Source organism: Bufo bufo, chromosome 1 (genome assembly GCF_905171765.1).
Source record: "Bufo bufo chromosome 1, aBufBuf1.1, whole genome shotgun sequence".
In the NCBI taxonomy this organism is placed as follows: Eukaryota; Metazoa; Chordata; class Amphibia; order Anura; family Bufonidae; genus Bufo; species Bufo bufo.
Window position 1 is genome coordinate 562,587,320 of NC_053389.1, and position 14,469 is coordinate 562,601,788.

The 14,469-nt window shown below is 40.6% G+C and overlaps 1 protein-coding gene across 1 annotated transcript in view; it reads right to left on the reverse strand.

The window, feature by feature from the left end:
• The window catches only part of PCLO (piccolo presynaptic cytomatrix protein), a 193,708-nt gene that overhangs the window by 44,806 nt on the left and 134,433 nt on the right, over window positions 1-14,469 (reverse strand). Inside the window, exons 17-18 of the mRNA XM_040414091.1 lie at window positions 11,420-11,491; window positions 9,772-9,952 (exon numbers count right to left, since the gene is read on the reverse strand). Coding sequence (XP_040270025.1) covers window positions 9,772-9,952; window positions 11,420-11,491 — 253 coding nt within the window. The remainder of the gene's footprint in view (window positions 1-9,771; window positions 9,953-11,419; window positions 11,492-14,469) is intronic.

Consider the following 14,469-nt stretch of genomic DNA (forward strand, 5'->3'; position numbering starts at 1 on the left):
GCACTGGAGACTGTCGCCTTTCTCACGTTCTTATAGATAGTAGGCCACTGTAAAGGAGGGCAATTCAACTCTTGCTCCCATTTACTTGGACTTTTAAAAGGTGTTACAGTAGCCAGTGCCCTACGAAGTTTAGCATATAAACTAGATATCTTCACCCTCTCGTCCTTCTGAGCGTCACAATAATCAAAAAATAAATTATCTTGTGGAAAAATACGGCCCCTATTCCTAGAGGCTTCAAATATATGTTTCAAACGTGCATACATAAATAAATCTAATGGTGAAATATCAGTTAAACCAAATTCCAAAAGTGATTTAAAGCGACCTAAATAAAGTAGGTGGGACACCCTATTGATGCCTTTACGTGACCAATAACCGAAATCTGTAATTTTACAAAATTCCTCTAGCCCCCCATTTCCCCACAACGGAGTGAAGGCAAACGGACCAGGGACTCCAAGGATCTCCTTCAACCTATTCCACACCCTCTGTATTGAGCAGGGGATCAACAACGACTTCCTCATTCCCATAATCCCTGTCTCCAAACATGCGAAAATATTATCTATTGGCTTATTAATAACTTTATTCAAATAACGTGTGAGTAAACTCTCTTTCCAATTACAGCAACGCTGAATCTGTGCACAAAAATAATACCCCTGAAAAAAAGGTAATGACAGCCCACCATCTTCCTCCGACAACCATAAATATCTCTGCTTTATTCGCACCCTCTTCCTGCCCCAAATTAGATCATTAATCAAGGTCTCCAATCTATGAAAAAAGATGTCCTCAATCCAAATAGGAGAAGCACACATTGGAAACAGGACCATAGGCAAAATAATCATCCTGATCAATGCGATTCGATCTGTCTGTGCCAGCCTCAATTTGCGCCAAGTCCCAACTTTAATCCTGACTTTATCCAGCACTGAGGCCAGATTGAGCTCATAAAACCTACTTATTGGAATCCCAATCTTAACCCCCAAATAGTCTAAAGTATCATCGGGGGCCAAAACACGGACTCGGGTCCCTACATCTACAGCTTTCCTGTTCAGCGGAAGAAGCGATGACTTCATCCAATTAATCATATAACCTGATAATTTACCATAATGTTCTATTACCTCTATGACATATGGGAGAATTTTACAACCCTGATCCAGAAAGAGAATCACGTCATCTGCATATAGGCTTATTTTGTCGCTCACTCCTGCGACCCCAAAACCCTCTATGCGCTGATCAAGACGAATCCGGCAGGCCAACGGTTCTATAAAAAGAGCGAAGAGGAGAGGAGACAGGGGACAACCCTGTCTCATCCCTCTCCGCATCATAACAGGAGAAGTACCAATACCATTAATATTAATATATGCAACCGGCTGTTGATATAGCATTTGAGTCATTTCCCAAAAAAGTTTTCCAAAACCAAAATAAGACATTGTAGCCCACAAAAAAGACCACTCCATCCTGTCAAACGCCTTTGCGGCGTCTAATGACAGGACGGAGTGGTCCACACTGCCCCTTACAGACAGGTTCAAATAGACCCTGTATATACTCGTATGTATTTGTCGACCCGGGATAAAGCCCGTCTGGTCAGGATGTACCAGGCCGGCTATAACCCGCTTCAGGCGACCAGCCAAAATTTTTGCGAAGAACTTATAGTCGGTATTTAGGAGCGATATAGGTCTATACGACCCCACATCGCATGGATCCTTATCCTTCTTCAAGACCAAAACAATCACTGCCTCTCTAAAAGATGGTGGTAAAGAACCAAATGCGCAGGATTTATTAAAAACCCGAAGAAGGATTGGCAGAAGTGATTTGGCATGGTACCTGTAGATTTCAAACGGTAAACCATCAAGTCCGGGAGATGAACTATACTTTAGAGACGGGAGAGTCGCCTGGAGTTCCTCCAAAAGAATGGGGGAATCCAGCATTTTTCTGGCTTCAATAGATAACTGGGGGAGCGCCAGTTGTTGGAGATAGTAGTCCATGTCAGAACGACTAACCGTAGATTCAGATTTGTACAGAATAGAGTAATATACGAATTCCTCTCTAATCCCGTCTGCTGCTCTCACTCCAATTCCCTGTGGATTCCTAATTTCTTTTATACTGATATCCTCTCTCTGATTGGCCACCAAACGAGCCAAAAACCCACCTGTTTTTCCCGACTCGCAAAAACGATTCTGGCCCTGAAATAAAAGCTTGTGTTGTGCTTTTTTATATAAAAGTGTCTTAAGCTGAGAATTAGCCTCCTCTATTTGAGTGATAAGCTGCTCCCTGTGACAGCCAATCAATGCGGCACACAAACTCCTATTTAAATCTGTCAGTTCTTTCTCCCTTCGTCGTGCTTCCTTTCTGAATCTATGAATTTTATTAAAGTACAGACCCCTAATGTGGGCCTTCAACGCGTCCCACACATAATGTATGTGTGTCGAACCAACGTTGAAGCCCCAAAATTCCTGAATATCCTGATCTACTTGGGCTTGCTCCCCTATCACCTCAAACCAATGTGGGTTCAATTTAAAAGTCTTTACGGAGGATGAAGCTTCCGAAGACACAATCAGAACTGGGGAATGATCCGATATTCCGTGAGGTTCATACTTCATCCTCAGGATGAGACCGCACAGATCCCGACTTGCGAAAGCCAAGTCAATACGGGACATCGACCCGTATGACTGGCTAAAGCAAGAGAAGATTTTTTTATTGCCATAGAGGTGGCGCCAGATGTCCACCAGCGCCAGCTCCTGGCACACAGCGATCAAGGGAGACCCACTGCGGCCACGCCCAGCAGTTGAATAAAACCGGTCCAACTCAGGGTCTAGAACTGCATTAAAGTCACCTGCCACCAATAAGGCACATTGATTTTTGGTAGATATATATTGGGCTAGATGAGAAAAAAACGTTGATTTAAATGGCGGGGGGACATAAATAAAGCCAATATCACCTCCTGCCCTTTCCAATACCCATGAAGGAATAGGTATCGCCCTTCTTTATCAATGATACTATCTAATGGTTGGAACTCCGTCCCACGATGGATATATACACTAACCCCTCTTGCATAAGCAGAATAACAAGCATGGTACTCGAGAATAGCCCAATTCCTTTTCAATATATAAATCCTATCTTCTGTTGCGTGGGTCTCTAGAAGTGCCACAATTGCAGGCAAATGACGGACCACAAGATCAAATACCACCGTCCTCTTCACTCTATCTCCCAGCCCTCTCACATTCCAACATAAAATGTTACCTACCATATCAAATCAAAAGAGAGTAACCCCCATCTCAGCAGAGAGGCACGCACAGCCACGAGACAGAGAACAGCAGCCAATCCCTCCCTTAAACCCACCCCCAAAAAAAGAAAACCCCCCTACATGGTTGACAGGGCATTTCACAATACCCATCAACCTCTCTCCTTCCTCCAAGAACCTCCCCCCCGCCACCTCCCCTCATTAACCTCCCTCCTCACCACCTCTTCATACTATTTCATAGACCCTTAGAATCCAACCATTGCGCCGCCTCCACATGTGTGGGGAAAAAGGAAACAGAATCGTTATGTACCACTCTTAATTTAGCTGGGTATAACATTGAATACTTAATCTTAGCTGAAATCAATCTTTTTTTAACCTCAACAAAAGATCTTCTTTTATTTTGGGTCTCTCGGGAGAAGTCAGGGAATATTAATATCAGATTACTATCAAAATATATTTCTGATACTTCTCTTTTACGTCTAAGAACCCAATCCCGGTCTTTTGAACAGGGGATTGCCCGAGGGGGGGGCACCTGGAGGAGGTTTTTTAAACGGAATTCTATGGGCCCTTTCCACACAGAAGGAGGACAAGTCGCAATCTGGCCCCAAGCTTTATACCAACCACTTCTGAATAAATTTTGACGAATTGTCCTGCTCAACCCCTTCTGGGAAATCTATTAAGCGCAAATTATATCTACGAGAGCTATCCTCCAACTCAACCACTTTCCTTCTTAGCCAGGCGCGATCTTCATCTACTTCTTCCAGTCTGTTCTTCAATACCCCTTTCTCTACACTGACAGATTTAACCACAGTCTCCAATTCCTTAACCTTTACTCTCAACTTCGTCACTTCATCTCTTATTATAGAAACGTCCCCTTGAACTACTGTAAGAGAAGAGGTCAGCTCTGTGACCGAAGTGCTAGTGGCGTTCACCACTCCCAAAATATCCTGCAATTTATTATTAATGCTCTCAAAGCCTTCACTGTGGGAGGAACTGATCTTTAGTATACCCTGCTCCGACCGGTCTGTATTATCTGAGCCTGACTCAGCCTGAGGCGCCAATCTCTGTACTCCCCCTCTAGTTTTGGGTGGAGGGGACTTCAAAAATTTATCAAGTCGAGCCTGCGGGCTCCCCCCTGATCCACCTTTTGGGGAGGTCAGACCACCTGATTTACGATATTTTGGCGGCATTTTATATATACGTCAATGTATTGCAACTACGTAGAAAATTCCAACACAGCTATTGTCTCATTTGAATAAATAGCGGACACCCCCCATCAATGATTCACAGAACTCAAGAGAGAAAGGGGACAGGTAATAGTGGATATACAGAACGAGCAAAAAGGGCGCTGAGACAGTGTATATATCCTTCAAAAAGCCCCAGATACAACTCGAACTGCCTGGTTACTCCCCCCAGGAAGCAAGATAGAATATATTGACCAGGAATTATGTAACGACCATGTAGATAAAGATATACATACAGGTAAATTCAGAAAAATAGCTGAATATAAATCAAGGAGTATATAGACAAAGGACGAACCAAGCTAAACTAGGGGGAACGGCTGACACCCTCCCACCGGTATATCAGCTGGAGGGCACTTTATAGAAATGCAAGTTCCTTTTAGCACTAGATCAATATCTAGTTCATCTAGTCCAGAAAGCATCAACCCAAAGTAACTATAGGGCCAAAAAAGCTTGCTTCAAAAAAAAAAAGAATAAATTATAGGTCTTATCAGAGTGAAATAATATAGTATATGAGTCCTCTGTAGAAAATCCAGTAGATACCTCCTCAGACCACACGAACCTGCCCAGCCGTTAAAGACCCCAAAAGGGCCTGGTCCCCCCTTTAGGAGACAATCCCCAGAGAAATAACAGGTCATACAGCCATAATCCTCTTCAGCACCTGATTTTTAACCAGGAGGCCATCCAGCATGGTATCTCTGCATATACCACTATCCGATACCAATGGTGCCGCTGGTTGCAACAGATGTGGGTGAGGGTTGGGTGATCTCCAACCCTCCCACGCACGCTAAAGAGTGCATCCAAGGACCTCACTCCACAGAACATCAAGATCCAGCCTCCACTCACGGATCCACCGACGTCCACGGACAGGCACCGCCACTCACCAGCATCAACCGCCGGATCCAGAGAAGAAAAAACGCAGCACCCACCGCGGGGTCAGCACACGGCATCCACGGCAGAGTCAGGACAGAGCGAGGCACACCGCCTCCACTGCAAAGTCAGCAGGACCAAGACGGGGCCAAGACGGGACAGAGCACCGCAGCACTCGCACTTCAACTCCAGAGAGGGCTCGTCAGCATCCGACGCCCGCCCAAGGTAAAAGAGTGTACCTCAGCCGTTCCACACCAAACACCCCCAGGGCTCTCATTTTGCAGGTGAGCAGGTAAGCCAGGAGTATGGGTTCCGGAGCGTTGTAGTCAGGGGATGCCAGATTCCAGCTTCAGAGTCGGCGGCTGCTCCCGGCACAGCACAGATACAGCTACCAGCAAGTTCACCACCAGGGCTCAGCGCACTAGATCCAAACGGGAGGCATGGAGGGAAGGGAGGGGCTGTAGCGAAGGGAGAAGCGCGGCACGCACCCCTACGTCATGCCGCTAACTTCATATCTAAAACTTACTTCATATCTAAAACTAGAAAAATAAAAATCAATTTTCTTAGGCTTTTTATTTTCAGATCTTAAGGACTAGGTACACCTCACAGCCATATTTTTATGTGTTGTCTAAAAAGTTGTCTAAAAAGTGAAGCAATATGCAATAGTCCTTAATTTAGTTCTCTTGTATCTCCATGCCAAACAAATTCTGTCCAGTGTAATCCTGCAATTGCATTCCATTATCTGTCCTCTACTCCTGGTTAACCCATGTGAACACATGTTACCACAAATTAGGGGTAAAATAGAAGAAAGTATGAGACTCTAGAATTGCATGACAAATTTGTTGTCTGTCACCATAGACCCAAATTTACTAATGTGTATGCAAATTGACACAATTTGGCGCAACTAGGGTTCTTATACATTTTTTTCTCTTGCTCAAAAGGGGGATTGGGCTTAGTGGGAAGGGGTGGAATTTCAGTGGGAAGGGGACATGGCCTAAGATGTACAATTTAGCACCATAATGGCTCCATATTTATGAGATAAAATTCTGTCTCAAAATAAGCCAACCAATAGTTAGTATAGAAATAGACAAAAGTGTTTATTCCTGCACCGCATTTATCATCTGCACTGAGCCATTGTGATAAATTTAATGCAGGTCTAGACAGCCTGTCTATGTATACACCATCTATAAGGCTTAGTAAATCTGGGCCATAGTCTTAATAGGAGCTGCAGAAAAAAACAATGGGACATTTTTAATTTAAACCTATTGCAAAGTTGCTTAATTTTTCATTTCATATCTACTAATCGAATAAAAAATAGTTTGAAAAGGGCACATAACCTTTATGCTATTTATTAGCTGAGAGAATTTTTATTATGTAACTACACTTATTGACAAAAAAATGCACCCAGACAAAAATGTTGGTGTAAAAGTTCTTCCTCCGCTGCCCTATAAAAAGGCTCCCAGAGGCTACTTTTGGGTAGTGTACCTTTTGGTGAGAAATCATTTACTGCTAGACATGCCTCAGACACACTCAAAGACATTTGTGACAGACTATGAGAGGGAGCGCATCATTGGACTGAGAGAAGCAGTATGGTCATATCAATGAATGAATTGACTGCCATCTAGGCTGTTTTGACCTAGCTGTTAGGAGGTATTGGGAGCAGTAGTTATGTGAGGGCACACACACATGATAAAAAGGTTCCAGACTGCCCAAACAGACCATCAATAGATCGCATCACATAAGCATCTTCCAGTGTTTCGCTGTCCACCATCCACACACACAAATTAAACCTTCATTATATACCCCTGTCTTTGCTTGGACCATTTTCAAGCACTTACGAAATGGAAATTTGGTGTCACGGTTCCCATTATGGGTCCTACCTTTGACAGCCAACCACTGTCATCTTCTTTGCAGAGGTTGTGTCAACAATAATCTGGACCATTATAGAAAGAAACGTATCATCTTTAGCAACAAATCCAGGTTCTGTTTGGGATCGCACAACACCTGGGTTCCAGTATGGAGGCCTCATCGAGAGCACATCAATTTTGCCTTCATGTGTAGTGACACACTGCCCCAACTGCTGGTGTGGTGATCTGGGGAGCCATCTCATACAACAGTAATACAACAGTAATAAACCGAGGGACATCTTAGCAATATGTACATCCTGTAGCCCCATGTGTTGCATCTCATGGCAGGGTTTTTAGGGTACTTTCACACTAGCGTTTTTCTTTTCCGGCATAGAGTTCCGTCACAGGGGCTCTATACCGGAAAAGAAGTGATCAGGCATATCCCCATGCACTGTGAATGGAGAATAATCCATTCAGGATGCATCAGGATGTCTTCAGTTCAGTCGTTTTGACTGATCAGGACAGAGATAATACCACAGCATGCTATGGTTTTATATCCGGCGAAAAAAACTGAACACATGCCTGAATGCCGGATCCGGCATTTTTTCCCATAGGGATGTATTAGTGCCGGATCCGGTAAAAATGTTTGATACAAGACGGATCCTTCTGTCCGCATGACAAGCGGAGAGACGGATCCGTCCTTGCAATGCATTTGTGAGACGGATCCGGATCAGTCTTACAAATGCTTTCAGTCAGCGGCAGATCGGCGGATCCGGCGGCCAGTTCCGACGACGGAACTGCCTGCCGGATCACACTGCCGCAAGTGTGAAAGTAGCCTAAAACTGGCATTTCTACAGCAGGATCATGCTCGCCCTCACACAGGAAGGGTTTCCCAAGAATATCTCCACCAGATTGCAACACATCCTTGGCCTGCCTGGTCCTCAAATTTATTTCGTATTTATGGGACCAGCTCGCGTGCCAGCTTCAGCAACCTATGAGGATCTACAGGCACAGCCGACAAATGTGCCACAGGATACCATATGGAATTTGCATGCCTCTAAGCTCAACCATATGTCATCTTGTATCTAGACAGCCCAACAGGGTACTAAAGTCTCCTTTCAATTCTACAGTTTTCACTTACACATATCATCATTACATTCACACATATAGAGTTTCATTCAGTTCCAACAACTCCTTCTTGGTGCTTTATTTTGTCAATGAGTGTATTTTAATATCTTACTGTTTAGGCTACTTTCACACTCGCGATCCGTCATGGATCTACACAAACGCATCTGTTCAGATAATACAACCGCATGCTTCCTTTCAGAACGGATCCATTTGTAATATCTTTAATATAGCCAAAACGGATCAGTCTTGAACACCATTGAAAGTCAATGGGGGACAGATCCGTTTTCTATTGTGCCAGATTGTGTCAGAGAAAACCGATCCATTGACTTACATTGTGTGCCAGGACGGATCCGTTTGGCTCAGTTTCGTCAGACGGACACCAAAATGCTGCAAGCAGTGTTGTCCACCTCCAAAGCGGAATGGAGGCGGAACGGAGCCAAACTGATGTATTCTGAGCAGATCCTTATCCATTCAGAATGCATTAAGGGCAAAACTAATCTGTTTTGGACTGCTTGTGAGATCCCTCAATGGATCTCACAAAGAAAAACAAAACACCAGTGTGAAAGTAGCAAATATGAATATGGAATTAAACATTACAAAATCTTATAGGTAAACTGTATCCCACACACGGAACTTATATCCCAAAACGGGAACTAAACCTAAAACCTGTTGTGCTCCTATAATATAATAATAAAGTCTAATAACACGTAGAAATGTTCTGTTCTTTGCTACTTTAAAATTATTTAAATATCTTTTCCAAGCCCCTAATTATATATCTGACTGAGTAGGAGCCCAAAAATAATTGGTGTCAAGACATTTCTAGTAATTCAACTTTGACTAAGAAAATGTTCAAAAATCAAAGTATTGTGTAAACCAAACTGTCTAAGGCTACTTTCACACTTGCGTTTTTGCCTGATCCAGCAGGGATCAGCAAAAATGTTTCCGTTACTGATAATACAACCATCTGCATCTGTTATGAACGGATCTGGCTGTATTATCTTTAACATTGCCAAGACGGATCCATCATGTACACCATTGAAAGTCAATGGGGAACGGATCCATTTTCTATTGTGTCTTAGAAAACAGACCCCATTGACTTGCATTGTGGGTAATGCGTGATCCGTTTTGCTCCGCATCCTATGACGGTTTGCTCTCCGGTATGGGAAGGCAACCAAACGGAACGGAATGCATTTTGGAGTATTCCTTTCTGTTCAGTTACGTTTTGTCTCCACTGACAATGAATGGGGACAAAACTGAAGCGTTTTTCTACAGTATTGAGATCCTCTGCCGGATCTCAATACCGGAAATATAAACTCTAGTGTGAAAGTAGCCTAACGTGTTTAAGCTTCAAATTATGAATGGAAAATGAATGTAACTACAAAGGCATCATTCACTAAATAAATGGATGCAAAAATAGACAATTGTTCATTGGTTACATGACCTATTGCTTTACCTTTAGATGGATCTGGAAAGATTCCATGACTTCTGCTCTTAATGACTGATGGCTTTGGTACTTGTTGACTGCTGTGACTGGAGTGAGACTTGGCATGGTCAATACTTTCACTTTGCTCCTTTAATGGGTACCATCGTGGCATGTTATCAAGATAGGAGGCATTTGATAAATCTATTAATACCTGAAGACAAAATAATGTGTGTTACATAGTTACAAGCTAATTTTTACAATTATTATATAAATGTGATATTATTCACAAAATAGTATACATCATTTTATATATTAGTTGTAAATAAAATAATAATTTCTCACCTCACTGTCCCTATGTTGCTGCCATTCCAATGCTTAACGGGTTCCCAGTGGTCTCCATTTTCTGGTCCAGTCTCGGCATATGGGAAATGGCAAGAAATGTCTGCTCAGCCAAACACTGGCTGAAGTGGGTCATCACTGTAGCCAGTGACTGGCTGAGTGGGCTTTTTTAATCTTTTCCTGTGTGACAAGTTGTGACCAGGAAGCTTAGACCAGCGGGACCCAAAATGTCAAAACAGCAGCAGAGGGCAATCAGTAAGTAATACTTTTTTTCAAGCCATTTCTGTCTCTTTTCTAAAAAGTTTTTTTCTCACTAGTCAACCCCATTTAAGAACTCCCTATGGGACATGTCTATGTATTCCTTTTTGGCCATAGACTATATTTTCTTCTAATAATAGTGTATATATTTTAAGGGACACTACCAGTAATTTTTTTTATCGCATATTAACAGCCTTTACAAGAATATTTCAAGTAATTTTTCTTTTTTTACAAAATGGATGCCTCTCTGGATATCATTTTTTTTTAAAGTTGCTTCATACATCGCATTTCCCGCACCATAAGATGCACCTGATCATAAGAGTCACCTAGGTTTTTGAGGAGGAAAAGAAGAAAAAAAATCTTTAAATCAGACCCATAAATGAGACCTCTAAATCAGACTCCCATTCCTCATCAGACCTCAGATCGGACCCCCAAATCAGACACCTAATTCCTCATCAAACCTTGGATAAGACCCCAGTCCTCATCAGAGCTTAGATCAGACACCAATCAGACCTTAAATCAGATCCCCAAATTAGACCACAGATCAGACCCCAAATAAGGCCCCTATTCCTCAACAGATCTCAGCTCAGACCCCCATCTGACCTTAGACCAGACATAAAATAAAAGTACTTACCTGTATTAAAAATGCTATTATTTTCCTTTATAACCATGTTATAAGGGAAAATAATAAAATGAATAGAACACCTAACCCAAACCCGAACTTCAGTGAAGAAGTCCAGGTTCGGGTCTGGGTACCACATTCAGTTTTTTCTCACGCGTGGAAAAACTGAAAAAACTGAACATCGCAATGTAATCGCAGCCAAAACTGAATGCAATTGCGTGCCTACTTGAGCGGTTTTCCCGCAATGTACACGCGACGCATCCAGGGCAAATCCGGGACGCCCGTGTGAAAGAGGCCTAAGCTTCAAAAAACATCAGATATTTATTCTCAATGAAGTAAATGTTCTTTGCAGAAATCCCCCAAGAACATGCATACTTTCCACTGTTTATAAAGAGTATATTTTTTTCAATATTCATCAGGTAAATGTACACTGGATGAAGATCAACTTTTTTACTGTACCTCACCAAGAAAGTCATTTGAAGAGAATTTATCATAATCCCATACAGTAACTTCCAATGTTTTTTTCTTCAGCTATATTGGGATTGAAAACACAATTAGTACAATTGTACACATGGTCACAAGTATTACACAGGATTATTATTTATGACATGGCAGTAACCTTGCCAGCTTTTTTATAACATGGTAAAGGAACATTATTTTAAAATTTATTTTAAAAAAAATGTGATTCAGGTACAAGTCAATTCAATAAATTAAAGGCCCAAAGAGAAAAAGAGAGTCCTACACATAATACTTCTTTGAAAAAGAGACATGCAAGTCAGTTCTCTTTCCAAAAGGACAAGAATACTGAATGTCCCCATATCATGCTTCTCTGAATGAGATGTGCAAGCCTGTTCTTTCCAAAATTACAAAAAAACTGAGTGTCTCAGGTTAAGTCTCCTAGGCAACCTGTTGGTGTACTACTCACTGTAGTACACAAACAGGCAATGCATTACAATACAGATGTATTGCAATGCATTGCAGAGGGGATCAGACCCCCAAAAGTGAATGTCAGAAATAAAGTAAAGAAAAAAAAAGTACAAAAAAAGTGTTTTTAATAAAATTCATAAAGTTTTTAAGTAAAAAAAGAAAAAAAAAACACCACTTTCCACCTATTTTATAATAAAAAACCACACATATCAGGTATCGCCGCGTCCGTAATGACTATGATCCACCATGTCCGATAAACACCATAAAAAAACATTATAAAACGGTGTAAAAAAAAGCCATTTTTGTCACCACAAAAAGTGCAACACCAAGCGATCAAAAAAGGCGTATGTCCCACAAAATGGCATCAATAAGACCGTCACCTCATCCCGCAAAAAATGAGCCCCTACCTAAGACAATCACCCAAAAAATAAAAAAAAACTATAGGTCACAGAACATGGAGACACTAAAACATTATTTTTTTTGTTTCAAAACTGCTATTATTGTGCTAGAGTGAAATAAATTTTAAAAAGTTGACATATTAGGTATTGCCGTGTCCGTAACAACCTGCTCTATAAAAATATCACATGACCTAACCCCTCAGGTGAACACTGTAAAAAAATAAAAATAAATTTAAAAATGTAAACAAAAGTCATTTTTGTAACCTTACATCACAAAAATTGCAACACCAAGTGATCAAAAAGGCATATACCCCTCAAAATAGTACCAGTCCAACCGTCACCTCATCCCACAAAAAATGTGACTTACCTAAGACAATCGGTCAAAAAATAAAAAAGCTATGGCTCTCAGACTATGGAGACACTAAAACATCATTATTTCAATTTCAAAAAAGCTATTATTGTGTAAGACTTAAATAAATAAGAAAAAGTAGACATATTAGGTATTGCCACGTCCATAACGATCTGCCCTATAAAAAAATCACATGACCTAATCGCTTAGGTAAACACTGTAAAAATAAATAAAAACTGCGGCAAGGCAACAAATTTTTTGGTCACCTTGCCCAATAAAGTGTAATAATTAATAATAAAAAATCATATGTACCCAAAAGTGGTACCAATAAAAACGTCAACTCTTCCTGCAAAAAACGAGCCCCTGCACAAGACGATCGGCAGAAAAATAAAAAAAATAGGGCGTTCGGAGAATGGAGACACAAAAACATTTATTTTTCAAAAATGCTTTATTATGTAAAACTAAAACAAACAAACATAGAAAGTAGACATATTTGATATCAATGCGTCCATATCAAGTTGTAAAAAAATTAAAATAAAAACGGTGCCAATTTTTTGGTCACAAAAAACATAATATAGAGCAATTCAAAATCATATGTACCCCAAAATAGTACCAATAAAACTGGCACCTTATCCCGTAGTTTCCAAAATGTGGTCACTTTTTTGAGTTTCTACTGTAGGGGTGCATCAGTGGGGCTTCAAATGGGACATGACATCTAAAAACCAGTTCAGCTAAAACTGCCTTCCAAAAACTATATGGCGTTCCGTTCCTTCTGCACCCTTCCGTGTGGCTATACAGCGGTTTACGACCACATGTGGGGTGTTTCTGTAAACCGCAGAATCAGGGTAAAAAATATTGACTTTTGTTTGGCTGTTAACCCTTGCCTCGTTACTGGAAAAAATTTATTAAAATGTAAAATCTGCCAAAAAAGTGAAATTCTGAAATTTCATCTCCATTTTCCATAAATTTTTGTGGAGCACCTAAAGGGTTAACAACATTTGTAAAATCAGTTTTGAATACCTTGAGGGGTGTAGCTTCTAAAATAGGGTCATTTTTGGGTGGTTTTTATTATGTAAGCCTCACAAAGTGACTTTAGACCTGAACTGGTCTTTTAAAAGTGGATTTTGTAAATTTTCTGAAAAATTTCAAGATTTGCTTCTAAACTTCTAAGCCTTCTAACGTCCCCCCCCCAAAAAATTCATTTTTAAAATGACCCAACCATGAAGTAGACATATGGGAAATGTAAAGTAATAACTATTTTTGGAAGTATTACTAGAGAAATTAAAACTTGAAAATTTGGGAATTTTTCTAAATTTTGGGTAAATTTTAGATTTTTTCACAAATAAAGGTAAAATATATTGACTCAAATTTATGACTATCATGAAGTACAATGTGTGATGAGAAAACAATCTCAGAATGGCTTGGATAAGTAAAAGTGTTCCAAAGCTATTACCACATAAAGTGACACATGTCAGATTTGCAAAAATGGCCTGGGCAGAAGAGCGAAAACTGGCCCGGGGTAGAAGGGGTAATAAATACAATAACAACAACAACAGTCTCGCTACAAAACAGTAAATTCATATTGTTAAATATTTAGTGAAGAAAGTGTTGATTCTTATCACATTATTAGCTAAAGCTATCACATAGTAAAACCACACTAAAGTTAAAATAGAATGTGAAATATAAATACTATTACTAACATAAAAGATATTGTAACTTCATAAATTAATTTGTACTGTAAAAAAACATTTCCCGAACTCAGGTTCGGTTCCAAGGTACCACTTGGAACTGATCCAGAGTTCAGGAAATGTTTTTTTACAGTACAAATTAATTTA